At 35.6% G+C, this 21,879-nt stretch overlaps 1 protein-coding gene across 1 annotated transcript; it reads right to left on the bottom strand.

Annotated features, from left to right (window-relative positions):
• Positions 1-9,135: 9,135 nt before the first annotated feature.
• Positions 9,136-21,497, bottom strand: LOC140803019 (preprotein translocase subunit SECY, chloroplastic). Its single transcript, XM_073158693.1, has 8 exons — positions 21,056-21,497; positions 17,925-18,082; positions 17,429-17,814; positions 16,672-16,971; positions 15,534-15,623; positions 10,349-10,472; positions 9,832-9,995; positions 9,136-9,580 (listed from the first exon to the last, which is right to left on the bottom strand). The coding sequence occupies exons 1-8, from the start codon at positions 21,271-21,273 to the stop codon at positions 9,356-9,358; spliced, it is 1,665 nt and encodes a 554-aa protein (XP_073014794.1). The 5' UTR covers positions 21,274-21,497; the 3' UTR covers positions 9,136-9,355.
• Between the last annotated feature and the right edge of the window lie 382 nt (positions 21,498-21,879).

Here is a 21,879-nt window from a genome sequence, read left to right as displayed (position 1 = left end):
TCTTCGCTCTCTAGTGGATCTTCTTAATTATTTAGGTTTTGGATGTGCTTGAGTTTGTTAATCTAGAATGAGACGATCTCCGATAGTATCTTGTTTTATTGTCTTAGTCAAAGTGAGGAATATTATCATGATCAATGTCCAAGACACCTATTAGAATATTTTACACATTCATCTTCAAATACAATATCACTTAACTATATCTCCCCCCTCGCAAACTCAACATGCTTAAAGAACAGAGAATTTCCTAACTCAAAAATCGATTTACTTGTGGGATCATATGATATATATCCCATAGATCTTTCAGAGTATCCAATAAAATAACAACTGACTGTCGTTGAGTCAATTTTTTTCATTAGCTTATAAATTCTTGCCTTAGCTGGACATTCCCAAATGTGCAATTGTTTGAGCCTAGGATTTTTGCAAGTCCAAAGTTCATAATGGGTTTTATTCGCTGCTTTAGTTGGAACCCTGTTGCTATGTTTTGTGGTCTTTAGTGTTTCTCCACCATATCCTTATGTGTTATGTTTCTTCTTTCAGCAACAACATTCATAGTCGACAAACCCAAGATAGTATACTGTGGGACGATACCGCAAGAGGAATCTAGGAAAAGGTCATGAACGTTGTTAACCTAAACTGTTATATCTACCATAGTATTCACGACCAAAGTCAGATATGACGCTTTTAATCTTTAAGCCAAGTTGATTTTCAACTTCAACTTTATATTTTTTTAACATATTCAATGATTATGTTTTTTCATAAATGAGATAAATGAAACCATATTTTGAAACATCTTCTTTGAACGTTATAAAATACTATTGACCATTCAAAAAAGCCGAAAAGAATGATCTACAAATATTAGTATGTATGCATGAACTTCCATTGGCTTCAAATCTCATTTTATTGGTTTGTTTTCTTTTTATAAAATTAACACAATTATTAAAATATGTATAATCTAAAGGCTCGAGAATTTCGTCAAATACAATCCTTATTTTCTTTTCATAGATATGACCCGCTCTCTTGTGTCAAACATAAATGAATTCCCGATGGTTATTTTCATTTTAGTGTCTATACTTATTTGCAGGGATTCATTAAATGAATCAATAACATCCAAATAATAAATATTATCGTATCCTAATAAGAACCGGAACCGACCAATTTTGAATCATGAAACAAACTGAATATTTCATTTTCAAATGAATAAGAATAACCGAAATTGTCAAATGTAGAAATATAAATCAAATTCCGTGTAAAAGACGGAACAAAAAATGTTCTAGAAAGATCCAAATAAATTTCAGTCTTTAACAGTAATCTAAATTTTCCTATGGTTGACATCACCAACGAAGATGAGTCTTTCAGCATAACTTGATTTTCGACAACCCAATCAACTCTACATAGACATACTGATGTGAGTTATTGCATCAGAATCTATACACCACGGGTGTCTAGACGCTGAAGTTAAATTAACCTCGGAACAAATCATATTTAGGAGCATACTTCTATTAGCACGTCAGACGTGGTAATTGGTGCATTGTTTCTTCATATGTCCATAAATGTCATAGAAGAAACAACCAGAATTTTGAGAATCACTAGGATTTTTCTGTTTCATCTTCCTTATCATTTTTTTTATTTTCTTATTTATCGAGGTAGTCATAATGAGTGTTTCCTTCTTATCTTGATTCATCATGTCGTCTTCCTGAACACAGTGTGAGATGAGCTCATTCAGGGGCCAAGTCTCTTTCTGATAGTTATATTTCACCTTAAAATGATTAAACTATGGAGGAACAAATATCAAAACCAGATGCAACAACAAGTCCTTAGAGAGGTCAAGCTTCAATGCTTTCAACTTTGAAGCAAGATGAGATATCTCCATGATGTACTTTCTTATGTTGTCCTTACCCTTGTACCTAATTGAAACTAAAATTTCCAAGACTCTACCAATTTCAGACTTTCACTCTTAGCAAACCTCTTTTCGAGGTCCTTAAGGATATCTTTAGTCGTAGTAATATCACTAGACATTGTGTCCCTGAATGTTTCCGTAATGGTTTTTTTAATGATCATCATGAACATGCAATTTGACCTCTTCCACCTTACAAACTCTATCTTTTCATCAGGGGTATTATCCATAATGGTGAAAGGAGAGTCAACCCTTATCGCAAGGTCCAAATCCATGACTCCGAGAACTATTAATAAATTCTCTTGCCATGATTTAAAATTTGTGTCAATTAATGTAGGAATAAAATTAATGTTGGACTGAATATTAGCATGATCAAATCTAAACAGAGAACATAAAACCACAATATACATGCTCAACCAAAATATCCAAATAAAATAATCAATAAATTCAAATAACATAAACCCCATAACAGGATACCGAGCACTCCACTAATGTTTTATCTTTGGACAAATATCAACTTGTAAGTGATATCCTAGCGCAACAATCAAACACTGATAGTTACTATCATGTCAAATAACAACTTTCTTTTGAGTCAATTTATTATTCACAAGAAGCCCAAACAACTATCACTTGTTTACTATCATAAGTATATGGGTTTTTTTTAAAACTAATTTAAATTTTAAATTTTTTTTTCAAAAATAATGCAAAAAAAAAGTGTTGCAAAATTACGGCAAACCGTGCTTACAAAGCACGGACGCTGCACATGTGGAGCAGCGTCCGTGCTTAGTAAGCACGGATTGAGTCCACGTTGGCTTATTAGCGCAGTTTTACAAATCCGTCGCAACTAGCGACGGTTTAATAACCGTCGCTACTAGCGACAGGTTACAAAACCGTTGCCAACTCAAATTTTGCGACGGTTGTGTAAAACCGTCGCTATATTATGGAATTTTTCCATACCGCATCCGAATGGGAAAAAAGTTTATACCGGTACCGGTTCGGTGTACCGAAATATTTTCGGTAGACCGATTTAAATTTAAAAAAATAATAATAATAAAAAATTATTTTTCGTTATTTCGGTATATACCGAAATATCGAAAAAAATATATTTCATACTGATACCGATACCGAAATTTTCAGTACGATATCCTTTTCGGTATACCGATTTTTTCGGTAAGTTCGATATTTTTTTCGGTAAGTTCGATATTTTTTTCTGTACGATTTTTCGGTATTTCGGTATTTTTTCCCAACCCTTGCCGTGAATAGTAAATGACGACGTGCGATTAATGTACGCCGTTAATGTCCAGACATAATGTTTTTAAAAATATTTTACTATTAACAGCGCACATAAAGATGCACGCTGTTGATAATACATTGAACGGCGTGGCGTGTCTTTATTGTGCGCTGCGAAAATTGCATATGTTATTAACAGCACACATAAATACAAGCTGCAGATAGTACTATAAATGCACGCCGCGGATAGTAATATTTGCAGCTTGCATTTATGTGTGATGTTAATAGTAAAATATTTTTAAAAACATTATGTGGACATTAACGGCGTACATTAATCGCATGTCGTCATTTACTATTCACAGCTAGGGCTGAGAAAAAATATCGAAATAACGAAAAATCGTACAGAAAAAAATATGGAACTTACCGAAAAATCGGTATACCGAAAAGGATATCGTACTGAAAATTTCGGTATCGGTATGAAATAATTATTTTTCGTTATTTCGGTAATTTAGCGACGGTTTTATATAACCGTCGCAAAATTTTGCTTTGGCGACGGAGTTTTAAACCGTCGCGATTAGCGACGGTAAATAAACCGTCGCTAGTAGCGACGGAATGTAAAACCGTCGCTAATAAGCCAACGTGGACCTAATCCGTGCTTACTAAGCACGGACGCTGCTCCACATGTGCAGCGTCCGTGCTTTATAAGCACGGTTTGCCGTAATTTTGCAACACTTTTTTTTTTTGCATTATTTTTGAAAAAAAATTTAAAATTTAAATTAGTTTTAAAAAAAACTCGCGACGGTAAATAAACCGTCGCTAGTAGCGACGTAATGTAAAACCGTCGCTAATAAGCCAACGTGGACCTAATCCGTGCTTACTAAGCACGGACGCTGCTCCACATGTGCAGCGTCCGTGCTTTGTAAGCACGGTTTGCCGTAATTTTGCAACACTTTTTTTTTTTTTTGTATTATTTTTGAAAAAAAATTTAAAATTTAAATTAGTTTTAAAAAAAACCCTAAGTATATATGTAATTATATTAAATATTGAACTTATTTAGAGTCGAATATTATTTATACAAATGACATACACCCAAAATAATTCTTTTATATTTTAAAATAAAATTGATCTACATAAAAGAGGTCACTTTAAAGATATTTTATTTCAATCAATATATTTAAAAATATACATGACCTTATCTTATTCGAATAACTTACAATTTAAACTAAAACCGAATAAACTTGAACCATAAAAAAATACATATGTCGTACGGGGGCACCTGAAATTGTGCCCCTGCACCTATCTGGGACAATCATAAGTGTGCAAAGGCGCCCCTGCGTGCATACCCCTGTCTAGGCGTGCCCTAGGTCGATTTTGGCGAGAATTTTACCCACATTGTTATTTTCCTCATATATGTATATGTATATTTATTTATAAAAAAATTGGACATAAAATCGATTATATATATATATATATATATATATATATATATATATATATATATATATATATGTATGTATATGTATATGTATATTTATTTATAAAAAAAATTGGACAGAAAATCGAAATTTTCATGCCGAATCTTTAAAATTTTCAACCAAAATCTCTTTACTGAAACCGAGTTGTAACCATTCGCATAATCGTTTTCAACCAAAATCATTATTAAGTTCTTAAGCCATATTAAAAAAATTTCAAACATAATTTTCTTTTCCAGATCTGGAACAAACATCATGCATAAACTTTAAGCAAAATCTCAATGATTTAACAAGAGTGACTGTGATACAACTTGTTGGGAAAAATCCATATAACCACAAAATTCATCATGCCAAATTATTAAGAATTCAACTGAAAACTAAATCGAAAGCATACTTTAATTCATAATCTTTAATTCCTCATAACGAGTCTTATCTTCCAGATTTATGCGTTCTTCCTTGACAAAATCCTTTAGTTTCTCTCGAAACTATTTTCTATAATGGGATAAAGAATAAAAAATGTGATAACGCATGATCCGAGGACCATGACTGTTATATAAATAATGTCTATCATTATCTTCTGATAATTATGTTTTGGGCCATTATAAAGACAAATTGTACTTTTGTATCTATACATTAAAGGTCCACAACTTATCAGATATATTAAAGCTCATTAACCAAAACTTTAACCGATCATTTTAAGTTTCGGCTTCACCTTAACAGACAACTCATCATATCACATAATAATTTATATATAAACCCATATAACTGAAATTGACCCATTATATATCTCTCTCATTCTTTTTTCCCCCCACAATGTAAATGCATATTACTCTATTATGGAAAAGACTTGGACTAATTCTATTTGTATAATAATATTTGGAGGTCATAGGTCTTGGGTGCAGCATGGTACATGCTGTCAGTTGATCGGTTTGTGTCTTGCTGGAAATCAATGTGTAGAAAAGAAACAGCCCTACAAAATGCTTGATCAAACAATTGAATTGCGACTCAGATGATACCTGAGAGTGGAGTTTGTGGATTCTTGGAACTGATGTGTTTAGAAGTTGTGACCCTGATGAAGATATTAGTTTCGATCTTGAGATATTCGAAGACTTTTCACAAAACGTGTTGCTTCTTCTAGTTTTCTTCAGAAATACTTCTATTGCTTGTTCTGGGAATTACAAAACCTGATGTACATTTGTTTCTTAAAGAGAACGATGGAAATTCACTTCAATTTATGGTCTTCTACATCTCCAAGAGCTCGATGACAATGTGGCTATCTTCGTAACTCCTATGTTTCGCGATCCTAGTTCATATGGGCAAAACCCATCGACAAGCACTTTTATTGGGGGAACGTCGTTTTCCATACTCATCGTCATCTTGGATCTTGCTTTGTGGATCTTGCTTTGTTTGCACATCTTATAGGAATATGGGAGTCAGCTGTCAGATTTTTCCTTTCTTATTCTCATTTATGATTTCTTTAACATGTTATTTTTTCTATGATCATTGGAGGAGGTGAAGTAGGAACAGTCTACTGTATTGTCTTAGATGCTAGATTGTTTGTTCCGAAATGGTTTGATTTACGTCCTTTCTTGTCTGCATGTAGACATACCTGCAGTCTTTAACAGTAAGGTTCGAGCAATGGAGACTGAAGCAAGGAGACACTGAATAATTGATGAGACACCGTCGACTTCCTGAAGATCTGACAAGACGTGAGGCGTTTTGATGAGTATAACCACTCGAGGTGTACATGAAGAAACTATTTTGCGAGGTCTCCCAGCATATCTGAGCCGCGACATCCAATGTCACTTGTGCTTGGATATCGTCAATCGCGTATAATTCTCCCAACGAAGGCAGAGAGAAGTTCGCAGAGGGTCCCCTTCTCCTATCTTGATTTCAAATTACTTTTACACTCGTTAATATTTTCAAATTTTGGAATGCCACCTATACAAGATGTTTGGCTATGTGACTGCTTCAAACATGGTGCACTTAATGTTGAAAATTTGCCAGGTTCTATTTTTCTCGCAGATGGATGATCAATTGCTCGATGCAATGTGCCGACGAGTGGTCTCTTCCTCGAGCACCAAGTAGATATATATCGTTCGTGAGGGTGATCTTGTGACGGACATGCTCTTCATTATCAGGGGCCAACTCGAGAATTCAACTACAAATGGAGGTCAAACGAGTTTCTTCAACTCAATTTTTTTTTCATGAAAAAAACTCCTTTGAAAGGCAAATATAGTTCGGTACAAATTACAGTGGGTATACCTACGAGAAATCAACATATCCCTAGCTCAGCGTGAGCTGTATGAAGCACAGCCGGTGCACTGGGTCAGCGTGCATTGCCCTGGGCAGAGCGTGCGACCCATCGTTGAATCTCTGTCCAAACATCCTAATAGCGTACTAAATATTATGCACCAGTCTAATAACACAATAACGATGGCAAACCCATGAGCATACAAGTACAAGGGCATACAAATACGCTGGGCATACCCCGGGTCTCTAGCTAGATCAATGGAAAAGGCACATCACTCTATAATGTGAGTTCTATGCATTAAAATCTGAATCTTCCTCAAAGTAGCATCGAATCTGTCTTCCCCATCAAACAACTGTTTATTCCTCATGTTCAGATGTGATAAATGGTCGCGGCAATGGCTGAAATACAAAAATTTGCAACTTTAGAGATGAGCCACGATAGCAACTTCTGAAAGCTCGGAGCATTGCTTGTGCTGACCCCATTGTTTTCTTCAACTCCAACCAATCTCTCACCTTCTTCCATAATTCCTGTCTTATGACACAAGAAAAACAGATGTTGGAAAGATTCATTATTACACTTACAAAGGCCACATAACTTGTCAATTACATAGGGTTGGCGATCCTTGGTGAGGAATTTTTCATGAGCGAACAACCAAAAAGCCAACCTATGTTTTGGGATGATGCCCGGTTTCCAGATTAGTGGTTTCTGCGGCCATATCGGATTAGGAGAGAACCAATGATACATTTTGTTCAACTTATCATTGTTACCATCAAACCAATCTCTCAAATGTGCCACCACATCGTCTTCTGATTCCATCCTATTTCTCGTTCCATCCCGAATCATGACAAGGCTTTTAAGTCATGAAGAATCCACTCTTTTAGGTATCCAACCCCAGAAATCCGCAAAGTAGAAATGAATAACCCACTTTATCCACAAGGAGTCCTTTTTTTAATGAATATTCCATAACGCTTTTGATAACAGTGATTTATTCCAAGCCTTGAGATCTCAGAGACCCAATCTAACCCCTTCAATAGGACTACATATTTTGTCCAGGAGACAGATGGGTGCTTGAGGACCAGTAAAAACTCCTGTGTAACCCGTATATCTTCGATATAACCCCTTCTGGAGTTGGTAAGACCTGTAGGCAATAGCACTCCACACCTCGAAGAACCGATCTAATCAACTCTAATCTTCCCGCATAGGACAGTGAGCTTCTAGCACAAGCAATGATTTCCGCCGAGATTTTATCAATTAAAGGACTATAATCAGGTATCTTCAACTCAATTACTCTCAAACCAGGTGATTTCTGTGGAGAACAGTTACTTGCTTGGGCTCTAGTCCCAAAATCATCAGCGAACTTGCTGACTTCAACAAGGACAGTTTGAGCCCTTGTAAAAGTTGAGATTTTTGCGTTAAGTGCCGAAGATCTCAAGTTTGTTGCCAACCAATATAGAAGACTACACAACAAGAAACTGCAGCACACATTCAGGTTCTATTCCCACCATTGGAGGACGTCGGCTGCGTGTTTCATACAAGCAGCCCCGCGAAGGTATAACCAAAGAAAGATTGTTCAAATCTCAGCATAATCAAGTCATTTGCATTAGATTTAATGGCAAAAGTTCACACAGACGGGATCACGAGTTCACATAATCAAATGTAAAGTCAAAGCTTGGGTGGACAATACCAACTTCAAGATTAGCGGAGACTACAAGAAGGGGAGTTCAGAGTATTGAAGATGTGAATTTTGCCTGATTTTCAGCCGAGCCTGATGATCAGTTCTTCCTTCAATCTATCTATAATATCAATATTATTTTATTTTTATTTTGCCTATAAAAATATGGAATAAATAGTGGTGGTATACAGTATCTTATTGAAAACTATATATCGTATATCTTACAGAAATTTATGGTATATTTTTAGTACGTATAACTAGAATATTGCTTATACCGAAATTTTGTGATATACCGATATTTCGGTACAGCAACGATATAAACTTTTTTATACCGAGAAAACCTTATATATTTCTTTTTAATTTATAACTTTATTATTTAACAATATTATAAATTTTTAATTTATATATACTATTTCAGTATATACCGAAATTTTCAAATTCAGACGGTTACTGTATCGAAAATTTCGGTATCCTTGCCATATCATACCGAAATCTTCGGTATGCCAACAATTAGATAAATTTGATATTTTTCCGGAAATTTCGGTATTTTTTTCACTCCTAGGAATAAGGGCAAAGATTTTCAATTGTGAAAACTTTGTCCTCCAATTACATATAAATTAACTTTGCCCTCCAATTACAGATAATGAACATACAATTTTCTTGCCATTCTGTTTATCTTGGCAGTTGTAACAATTGGTTTGATTCATTTCAAAACAAGAACAAAATTTAGACTTGTTTAATTGCAAAATTTACAAACACGCTGTCATTATTTATTACCCCTATTCATTTGCACATATCCTTTACACTTTGTACTTTTGTTCAACATATGATCATCAATACTTGTCAAAATCATAAAACTCGATATTCTTGTATTTCTGGGAAATAATCTCAGCTTGAACTTTTCTAGCGGTATCACTTGCACAACCAACAAGAATGAGAACTGAGGTACCTGCGAATCCTCTAAATGCTGTAAGATGCGTGACTTGTTCAATTACAGCAGGACCACCAGCAAGAATTGCCAAAAACACAGACCCGAGTACTGATATCCGGCTCAGAACCTTAAAATCCACAAATACAGGCATAAGATTGAATTTTGGAACATTGTGTTGAGATGGTTAAAATGCAACCTGGATATGACTACAGTTTAGCATATTGAATTGCATCATGTTGTGTGTTCTGAATTGTAACAGAGATGCAAGAAATGAAAATTTACTCGGTATTCTTCATTCAGTCTTCAATGTGTCAATTACATTGTATATATGCATGTTGAATAAACTAACCGCCGCAAATGTGTTGAGAGACAATTTACCGTTTTAATAAATGCAGCTGTACTTTTTCCAGGTCGTACGAGTGGGATCGAGGCACCTTGTCTTTTCAACTGTTCACTGACATCATCAGGATCCAATTGCAGAAACGTGTAGTAGTAGTTGAAAAATGCTATCAACACAATGTTTGTCGGCAAATATAGTGAACCTGGATGAACATATGCATATTATTTTCATGTCCCCAGCATTGATAAATTCCTTCAGTACTTCAGTTGAGGCAATGTCATAAAGCTAGTTTTCAGCCATTTTTTGGAACAACAGTTTTCAAGAGAACCCCAAAAACAGTTTCTGACTGTAAACTTATATTTCTTTGGAAAATCGTATTCAATGGTTAGTACTGGCAACCAAGTAGATGACATAAACCCACCAAAGACACTAATGCCATTCACCTGGAATAACTCATGCAATGAGATGGAGGAAGTATGAAAACATACTAGTAATAAATCTCCAAGTAACAAGCATGAAAAAACCAAATTTCCATGGGAAGATTTAATAGCATACCTCCAGGAACTAAGCCTACAGCAGCCATTTTCAAAACATTCAGACCAGTAAAGCGTGCTAGAGTTCCCGGAAGAGCTAATGATGAAGTAGAGAAGATGATTGGCATTACTCCAGCACTATTCACCTGCCAATCAAGAACTGTTAATTCCAGTAAGATTTATGGAATGAAGACTAGAAACTTCAAAGGCATTAAAAAACTTTCGAACAAGTAGATACCGTAAAATGAGTGCCTGCCAATGTACTAACAGCTATAATGATAGTGTAAATCAAGATAATTAGTTTACTTAATCGAAACTTTATTTGATAAGATAACAACTATCTGTAAATTAGGTAGAATGAGATTTTCTATCCCTTTATCTGTGGGATGTAATTTGTTCCTTGTAACTGTAAAAGGATGTACATACTCTTCGAAATGAATATATGATTATTGATTCCACTTTTCTACATGATATAAGGGTTACAGGACTTCTAAACCTCATCCTTCCATCTCGCAACATTGCTGCGATTAATAATTCTCGCAACCCTTCCTTATTTTTCCTCTCCTTCGGCGACCAAATTCAAGCACTATGTCGACGGAATCTTCCACCACCTTTGAAATCTCTACCGAAACAGTGGCTGAAAAACCCATTGGCTCCATCGCTTCTCTTTCAGGCAGTGAATTTTCATCTGTGCAGATTACAACCCACAAGTTTAATGGGCCGAATTACCTTCAGTGGACTCAATCGATCAAGATCGTAATCTGCGGTCGTGGGAAAGTTGGCTATCTCAATGGTGAAATAGCTGCGCCGAGTGTATCTGATCCTACATACAAAACCTGGACAGCAGAAAATTCCATTGTTCTTGCTGGCTCTTCAATTCAATGGAGCCCAATATCAGTAGGCAATATTTATGGTTTCAAACTGCAAAAGAAGTCTGGGACGCGGCTCGTATGATGTAATCCTATCTTGGAAATTCATCTCATTGTTTGAACTTCGAAGAAAACTGAAGGACATCAAGCAAGTGGAGAAATCTGTTACCTAGTACTTCTCTGACCTTCAGGAATCTGGCAAGAATTGGACCTGTTCTTTGAAGATTCGTCACCGTGTTCAAATTGTAGAGTCAAATCCCGGCAGTCCCTAGAAAAAGAACGGGTCTTCGATTTTTTGGCTGGCCTCAACCGCAACCATGATGATGTTCGTGGCCGAGTGCCTTTGCTGATGTAGTGATGCTCTCTGATGCTACCTCACACCAACAATTCACACCAGATGTCTCTGCCCTTGTGACCCGCAAGATATCAACCACTGCTCTACACACGTCCAAAAGGCCTTGGTGTGAGCATTGTTACCACCCAGGTCATACAAAAGATAAGTGCTGGGAAATACATGGGAAGCCCACAAACTGGCAGCCCCGAAAGAAAGGCGATGCACAAGTGTTTCAAGCTCAAGTCACCAAGTTGTCACTGTGTTTCAACTGCAGTGTCAAATCCCGGCAGTCCCTCGAGAAAGAATGGGTCTTCGATTTTTTGGCTGGCCTCAACAGCAACCATGATTATGTTCGTGGCCGAGTGGTTGCCTGTGAACCATTTCGCTCACCTGAAGATGCCCTTGCTGATGTTAGGTGTGATGAAATGCGCAGAAAAATGATGCTCTCTGATGCTAACTCATATCAACAATCTGCACCTGATGTCTCTGTCCTTGTGACCCAGAAGATAACAACTACTGCTCCACGAACGTCCAAACGGCCTTGGTGTGAGCATTGTAAGCGCCCAGGTCATACGAAAGATAAGTGTTGGGAAATACATGGGAAGCCCGAAAGAAAAGCGATGCACATGTGTTTCAGGCTCAAACCACCCAGGATGTTCCTGGAAATTCTGACACTTCAAAGCCACTCACAAAGGATCAAATTGAGGAGATTGAGCGGTACTGTCGCTTCCTCCATCAAATGTCCCTCAATCCCCAAACCAACCCTCCTGTCGGGTCATGCTCAATGACCTAATCTGGTATGGTTTTTTCGGCCCTTTATTCAACTTGTATAGGCTCTTGGATTTTCGATTCTGGTGCTTCCAATCACATGACATCAAATTCCAGCTTATTTTGCACTTTTACTAATTATTCAAATCCTACTTTGTAAAACTTGCAAATGGGTCATTGACTCCAGTTGTGATTGGTAGCATTCGTCTATCTAATATCCTCAACTCCGTCCTTGTTCCTTCCTTCACATGCAACCTAATCTCTGTTAGTAGATTCACACTTGATAATAATTGTGTTGCTAAGATTGTGCCTCTATCGTGTCAATTTCAGGACCTACTATCAATTTCAGGACAGACTATTGGGGAGGATGATTGGCAATGTTAGGATTCATAATGGTCTTTACCATCTTCAGGGGGCTATGTCTAAGGTCGTACTACTCATGTGTCTAATATGTGTCTACCTCCAGTTCTAGGTCTAGGGAAGTAACGTTATAGCATCATGGGTTTGGCTATCCCCATTTTTTATATCTAAAACGATTGTTTCCTTCATCATTCAATAATAAACATCTTGGTACATTTGATTGTGATATTTGTCCCTTGGCTAAGCATACCCGCTCTAATTTTTACCAAAACCCTACACACCCTCTGCACCATTTGCACTAATTCATAGTAGTTTTCGGGGTCCCTCTCCAGTCACTGCCTCCCAAGTTAAAAAATGGTTTCTGACCAATATTGACGACCACACAGGGTTACTTGGGTTTACCTTCTTAACAACAAATCTGACACAAGTACAACCTTCAAAATTTTCCACAAGATGATCCAAACATATTTTCATGAAAAAATCCAAACTCCACACATATATAATGGTAAAAGCACACTTCAATGCCATTATTTATGAGTGAACTTTTTGGAAAATGGAAAAGTACTTGTGTCGACACCCCCACAACAAAATGGGGTGTCTCGAAGAAAAAATTGTCATTTGTTGGAAGTTGATTTGATGGAAGTTGTTAAGAGTCATAACATTCACAGTCAAAGTTTCCAAGTATCTCGGGGGATGATATCCTTACCGCTGCTTACGATATCAATCGTTTACCAAGTCGACCTCTAAATTTTGCAACACCTTTATCCCTCCACATTTGCAAATATCCTCACCTTTCTCATAAAATTCCCATCAAGACCTTTGGTTGTACAACATTTGTCCACATTCATAACCACAACCAAAGCAAACTAGATCCTTGAGCAATCAAAACTATCTTTATCGGTTACTCTTCTACTCAGACGGGTTATCGGTGCTACTGCCCTCAAACCAGAAAAATTCATGTCTCTAGGGATGTCACTTTCCTTGAAGACAAACCTTACTTCTCCACCCTATCTAAAAGTTTGTCTCTTACTCTAAGTTATCATCATCACGTGCTTTCACATTGAATTTGTCTAGTATAAAAATTCCCAGGACTGTTCAAGACGCTCTTATTGTCCCTGAATGGAAAACAACGATCCTTGAATAAATATGTGCGCCAAGACAAGATAAGACCTGGAGTTTGGTGAGTTACCACAAGAAAAAAACACGGTGGGATGCAAATGGATATTCATTGTGAAATATAGGGCTAATGATTCAATTGAAAGATACAAGGTTCGCGTTGTAGCCATGGGATTCACTCAAACCTATTACACTGAGTACACTGAAACCTCTGTCCAAGTTTCCAAACTCAAGACTGTTTGAATTCTCCTATCTTTAGCAGTAAATCTTGATTGGCCATTACATCAACTTTAGATAAAGAATGCCTTCCTAAATGGTGAACTTGAAGAGGAAGTCTATATGAGTCAACCTCCGCGATTTGAAGAACAACTGGGAACTCGAACATTATGCAGGCTTCCACGTTTCTTTATGGGTTGAAACAATCCCCACGCGCTTGGTTTGGTAGATTCGACAAGGTAACTAAGAAATTTGGATATGCTCAGGGACAAGCAGATCATACTCTCTTCATCAAACACTTTGAGAACAAAAAATTTATAATTCTCATAGCGTATGTTGATGACATAATTTTTACTGATGATGACAACAAAGAATGGAAAACATAAGACTGATGATGACAAGAGAATTTAAAGTTAAAGATCTTGGTACACTCAAATATTTTCTAGGGATGAAAATTGCTAGAAGTAAAGAAGGTATCTTTGTTTCTCAACGAAATTACACACTAGATCTCTTAGAAGAATCAGAAAAGTTGAAATGCAAAGCTAGCAATACACCTGTTGAGCTAGGAAACAAAGGGAAGATGTTTGAGGGAAAACCGTGGACAAAGAACGATATCACCGACTTGTGGGAAAACTCATTAATCTCTCACACACTCACCCACATATTACCTTAGTCAGTCTAGTCAGTCAATACATGCACTCACCATGTCAAGGCCACCTCGATGTTGTGTATAAGATTCTGAAATACTCGAAAAAAAACTCCACAAAAAGGCTTACTCTTTGCCAAACATGATGAACGACAAGTAACCCATTCACAGATGTTGATTGTGCTAGATCTATATCTGATAGGAAGTCTGCCTCCGAATATTGTACAATTGTGTGGGGAAATTTGGTTACTAGGCGCAGCAAAAAACTTCTAGGGGTCGCTAGAAGTAATGCTGAGGTAGAATATAGGGCAATGGCCAATAGAGTTTGTGAACTTGTTGGATAAAAAGACTTATGAGGCAACTGAAAATTGAGTTTGAAGACACTATGAAACTGTTTTGCGACAACAAATCAACTATCAGCATTGTTTATAACCTTGTTCACCGTTATAAATCCAAACATGTTGAAGTTGATCGTCATTTCATCAAAGAAAATAATATGATTCTACCTCTAATCAATTGGCCGACTCACTCACCAAAGTACTATCAGAACAAACTCACGAATTCTTTGCTAACAAGCTTGGTCTCATCAACATCTAAAGCCAAGCTTGAGGAGGAGTGTAGATTAGGATACTTAGTTTACTTAATCAAGACTTTATTTTATAAGATAAAGTGATTTGATATTATAACATGTATTTGTAAATTAGGTAGGATGAGATTTTCTATATCATTGTCCGTGGGATTTGATTTGTTCCTTGTAACTAGAAAATGATGTACATGCTCTTTGAAATAAACAAACGATTACAAATTTCACTTTTCTACAGATATTAGTGCAATCCAAGTCAACAAATACAATCGACAAAAACATAAACAAAAAACTTAGATGAAACAGGTTACATACCTTAAAGGGTAAATAAGCAGATTTTTGAATCCCACCAGCTCCACTAGTGTATCTTGAGGCATAATTGATTGGAATTTTCCTCTCTGCTTCCTGAAAGATGTGGTCAAAAATTAATCAACGATGCTTTTGATATTCAGGATGCCAATGAGTCGGATTCAGGTAGTATCTCATTTCCTCCGTTTCATTCTCATTTATTATATTCAACTCCATTCTCATAGCCATCAGGTATTCAATTTTCATCATCATCATCATACCTGTCGCCATACGCGTCGGAAAATCGGATATCAATACTCTATCCAAATATCATATTATCACCTACAATTGCATTTTTAAAAATTTGAATTATTTCAATTAATTTATACATATTTACCTAATTCTTAAGAGAAATAAGAAAAAAAATTAAAAATAAAATTAGCAAACTTTAACATCACATAAGAAATAACAAAATATTAGAACAAAAATAACATAAGCTATACACTAACAATTTTCTTCATCACACAACTATCATCATCAGACAAAAACATATTAGAATTAACCTTTCTTAATATATATATATATATAAATAAATAAATAAAAAATACATATACATCTTTTCTACTTTATAAAGAAAATGTACACCATAAAAACCTCTTGGTATGTTTTGGTATGACCAAATAAAAAAAAATTGCCCTTCTTTTTAAATTAAAACATGTATGGAAAAATAAGAGAGAAGAAGTATAACCACCTTCCACATTTTAAATCTGTTAAATTAATACATTAAAGGATAAACACCTTCCACATTTTATTATATTTATTTTTATAGTATTATGCATATTAATTTATCTCATAGACTAATAAAAGTATAGCATTTTATTGATATTTATAATATTTGGTAGATATAATATATTATAATTTAATTGGGTATTTGAGCCAAGTATGGATATGGATAGGATGCTGCTAGACCTGCCACCATCCCCGAACCCACAAATCCTCATACCAGATTACCCAATTATTTAATATGATCCAAAAAATCCCTCCATACCCTCCTCTATTCGGGTCGGATATCGGATTCTCCAACGACTTCAGAGGAAATTGTCATCACTATTTGGCATCACATAGTGGAATTAAAAACGTCTTTAGTGCAAGTTGTGAAGCTCACCTGAACGTATACAATTCCAAGAACTAGTAGCAAAAAGCACGCAACGATGCCCACAAGTCCGGCATAGTTACCATCTCGAAATGCCTGAGCGACTGTCCTCCCAAAAGATGCCGGCAGGTAGGAGATGATATTTGTGAAGATTAAAAGAGACGTTCCATTTCCAAGTTTTAAGTCGGTGATCCTTTCCCCAATGTATGTCGTGAAAACTGATCCAAGAGTAAGCATGATAACAGATGAGAGGACCCACTGGGTACTGAAGTCATTTACGTAGGGACGAAAAAATAATACTTGGCCAATTGCCTGCCAAAACATATTCTTTTGTCAATATCATCAATTTAGAAATCCAGTCTCATAATATGATCCTCAAAAGAATACAAAAATTATACAGTTGATAAGGATCAATCATTCAATCATGAAGCATGGATTAGATGCTTTCATTTTTTATGTTCCCTTTAGATCAGCCCTCGTGAATCTAAAACTGATAAAAATTCCAAAGGATATGCTGTTTTTCCAGCACAAATATATAACGGGAGCAAATGAAATTGGGCATTTTATGATCATGCAAAAGAGTGTTGGAAGCAGTAAATTTCGGGGAGGAAGGAGAATTCATATTTGTACACGTATAATATACAAAAATATATATGCTCATAGGAAACTTTCAAAGCAAAAAGCCTCTGTCACTCAGCTCTCATTCGGCCACTATGCATGTATATACGTATGAATGTATTATATAGCGTATGAATCTGACATCATGTACCTGCACTATGGCAAATCCAACCGATGCATAGCGAGTATACTGCAGCACTTTCTTTCTTCCAGCTTCACCTTCTCTCTTCTGGAGTTCTTGCAACTTGGGGTAGATTTGTGTGAGAAGCTGAAAAACAATCTGTGCATTGATAAAGGGTATGATACCAAGCGAGCCTATTCCAAGACGGCCAATACCTCCCCCAGAAAACGAGTCTAGCGTGCCTAACAAGCTATTTTGATCAAGATTGCCAATAAATGCATCCCTATTTACCCCACCAAGAGGTATGTATATCCCGAGTCTTGAAAGAGCCAAAAATCCTAAAAGTTTTAAAAATTTTCCAGGGAGTGGACCTTTGAAGAAATCCCCAAAATCAATGCTAGTGTCTTCAATTGCAGCTGGAAAATGCAAAAAATATTTTACCAAGGATCGAGAGAGGTAGATTAGAAGATGATTTTTTTTTGTAGAAAAACGCTAATATGAGTAAAAAAAATTGCTGATAAGAAACCTGCCGCTCCTCTAGCAGACGAAGAATTCTCTTTCCTGGTGCCTGAGGCACTCTCAATTTTTTGAGAAAACATTTCTAGAGCACTTTCCCAAGCAGTTTTTAAATCCAAGAATCCATCAGAATTAATCCCAAGAGGATCAAATACACAACTCTCGCAGCTGGGAAAATTAAATCCGAAAAATGAACATGTCAATACATAACAAAGTTCAATGAATCTGAAGCAATCAACGTATAACTTTCCAAAAGGGAAGAGATAAATACAAAGGATGAGAAGAGCCACTCCTATTCTTAGTAATTCATTTACAGTTCAGTAGCAAGGAAAACCACAGAGCAATGAGAATGCTACTTTTTTTTGTTAACTGAACCCCAAAAACACACATAGTTAATGTCACACATCTCATGTCACCAGGTCATTAGAATGAACCCACAATAGTGTATACAAGTGATCTTCGCACGTGGTTCCCACATGCTTGCCGAATTATTAATTAATGTTAGATTTACTAAGTAGACTACACTTAAACATCTATCAAGTATGTTGAGAACAGTTTGATCACTGATGATGCAAATAACATTTGACGGTTAAACCATAAAGATATATTTGTTAACTAATATACATCTCAGGACTCAGATAGAAAGCAAAGGTGGAATAGAAAATTCCAATACCGATAAATGTCTGTCGGAGATGGTCAGAGAGAATTACTTGTCACTGCTTCTTCCAAGAATTATGTTAGTTTCTTCGAAATGCTTATAATTTTGAGTGGATTTCTCACAAATTCTTCTACTTTTTCATGGTTTCCAATACAATGTAGGCACAGCAGATAAATTTGACTTTAGAAATCTACGTAAACCGTTTGCAGTCAGTGGCCTTTTGAAGGGAAAAGGTAAGGGACATGCGGTAAAAGAAACTACTCAAAAGTCGATATGTTCAAAGGAGGGTATAATAGGAATATTTAGAAAAATCACCATGACACCATTTTCAATTATTAAGATGTCCTCACACTTAATAAAATGGTAATAGATAGTACTAGATAACATATTACTAAAACGTGATCGGTAAATTTTCATTTTGGTTCTCAAGTGTTTGCAAGAAAATCAAATTCATCGCTATATCTTAAATTGCTTCAGCTCCATCCCCGTACTATTGGCAGTTGATTCAATTTATCGATTTGATACAAAATCGAGCCAAGTAACTGATCTTTGGGTAATTGCACATAATCAAACTGTTTTATCCACTTCAAATTATAATCAGTCTCTAACTTTGCAAGTAGCTGAGATTAAGTACGGTGCAATTGAACGTGTAGTTGTTTTCTAGTTAATCATGCATATGACAAATGGATGTCTTAAAATTGAATCAAATCTGTGCATTTGCCGATCATACTCACTTAAAATTGAAATATCAATTTAAGTGGTGGAATAGTTTAAACCATTTTACTTTCACTACTTTGTATAAATTCTTACCAAATGTAGTAGCCAAATCAAACTTTAAACTCGAGCAAAACTGAATAATGAATACAACTCAAAGTTGAAAAAAGAATTACATTAGAATAACATCCAAGCAAAAACTAGAAGAAATTACATCTTTTGCCAAAAATTGTATCATATGGATGAAATGCAAGCAATCATAAAAAACTTTGGGATGGAACTGAAGTAATCTTAAAACTCGTGGATGAAATTTGATTTCTAGGTGAAAAATCATGGACCAAATTAAATGCCAACCATGTGGTCAAACATTTACATCATTTAGGTAAATCAACCATATGTTCACAACTTGTTAGATCATTAAAAATCAAACGGAGTTACAGGGAATCTTATTACATATCTGCTATTTTATCAGATAAATGACGACAAAACTCTCCATGAATACCATAGAGAATCCTGGAGTTCCAAACTTTGGTCCCAAAAAAGAAAGAAACGATATTGAGGCACTGATATTTCTCGTGAAAAGTGAGGTAGGCTTCATTGGAAAACAAAAAGAAAACATGTAAAGCCAAACAATATGCGCACAAACCTATAGAAACCATGGCGATCAGAAAATTTTAACAAAAAGTAACTCATTCAAACACCAATTTGACAAAAATCACTACATCATTTTCACAAAATTATTTCAACATATTTCATAATTAATAAATATCAACATGGCTCCGATAACTAGAACAAATGAAAAGCATTCTGCTTTCTCGTCTGCAAAAGAAGCCTAGGAGGCTCCTTTTCACTGAGCTATCCTCTGGCTTTCAAATTCAATCCAGCTATTATATGAAACCTCAATGTGACAACAAGGTTGGAATTAGTTTATAGTAATATAAGCAAATGTTACAATACAACTTTGCAAAAGGTTGATCCTACCACAGCTTTCAAGGATGTCTTCCAGTATACCAGCCAAGATATGATATGTGAATCCAGGGATAAGCCTTAAGCTCCAAAAATCATAGTCATTCCCGAAAATAATCATTTTTTTGTTTTTGTAAGAAACTTAATGCATGACAGCAGAGGCAGATTATTACGTGCTACTTGCTCAGTTATTTCATACGCTAAAGCTCTCCATTATTCACAAAGTCAACGCAACAAGCAAAAAGGATTTAAAATACCTCAACATCTCATGTATTTAATTTGCATGGTGTGTTCATTCGTAGGAAATGAAGATTAAAAATATTGAATATTAACCACATTCGAAACAAATGACAGTATAGTCAGGAAAGGGGAAGAGCTGGCATCTGAAATGGAAAAAAGTAAAATTTTATATCTAATTTTTCTAAAATCTAAGTTTCGCACCAACATCAAGTCCAGCCATACATACGATTTAAAAATCCAAAGGTACAAACATAAAGTAAGTAACGAATGCACGAGATGCTTTATCGTTTATGAATGTGATGGTAAATGATAACGTTCTCCGAAATGAAAGCTACAAGTTATTCTGAATTCTGTGAAAATATTACATTATACCAAAGCAACAGCCAAAGTTCACCATTAAGTACAGAAACAAGAACCCTGAAAGCAAGAACTAAAAAAAATATACAAACAAACAAACAAAAAAACCACGAAAAATTGAATCTTTTAGAGTCTTCGAGAAAACACACAAGGCATCAGGACCAAAACCGATTTTCAAAAACGTATCTAAATTAATATTTCGGTACCTCTGATTGAGGATGCTACTTGAAGGGTCGCTACTGCTGCTGTTCTTTGTGTGGATAGCGAGTGTTGCTCTGCAGATAGAACTATTACGGCTGTTGCATAAATATTTCCGAGGCTTACCGCAAAAGGAACGATTTTGCGAATTGGAAAGGCGAGGGAGTGAATTCGTGAAGCAAGAATAAGACGAAGATAAAGAAATTTGTCCTACTGAAGTCAACATTATCCTCTCTACAAAAATGATCGTACCCAAGAAGCACTGAACTATTTTGCTCCGTCTATCGGATTTAAGACACCGGGCACCCTCGATTTCTGTATAATCATTAGCACTTCGAACCCATAATTTAAGTGAAGTTTGCAGATTGATTTCAAAACCCAATTTTTTGTCAAGTTATCTTGAGATTGCAAGTTCCGAAATATAAAAATTTGACAGGCTACTCAATTTTGTGTGTGAGAGAGAGGGAGAGAATCATCCAATGTTTGCTTAATCTAGCACAAAAATATAATATATAAATAACAAAAACTCTTGTCATCCATCAATTTCGTGGGTCGAATATCTTATTTGGATTATCTATGAAAAATTTTACTTTTTATGCTAATAGTATTATTTTTAATTGTGAATATCAGTATTGTTTACCCGTCTCACAGTTAAAAATTCGTGAGACTGTTCACAATACACTTATTCAATATTTAATTTCATAATTATCTTTATTACTCTAATAAAAAAACATCCTCAAATAACTTCATATTTCTAGAAAAAATTCTGAATTTTTTTAAAAAATTAAACAATTTATTTAAATTGAAAATAATTTTGTATTAATTATTTAAT

Source organism: Primulina eburnea, chromosome 10 (genome assembly GCF_022965805.1).
Source record: "Primulina eburnea isolate SZY01 chromosome 10, ASM2296580v1, whole genome shotgun sequence".
Classification (NCBI taxonomy): Eukaryota; Viridiplantae; Streptophyta; class Magnoliopsida; order Lamiales; family Gesneriaceae; genus Primulina; species Primulina eburnea.
This window is presented reverse-complemented; position numbering and strand designations above follow the sequence as displayed.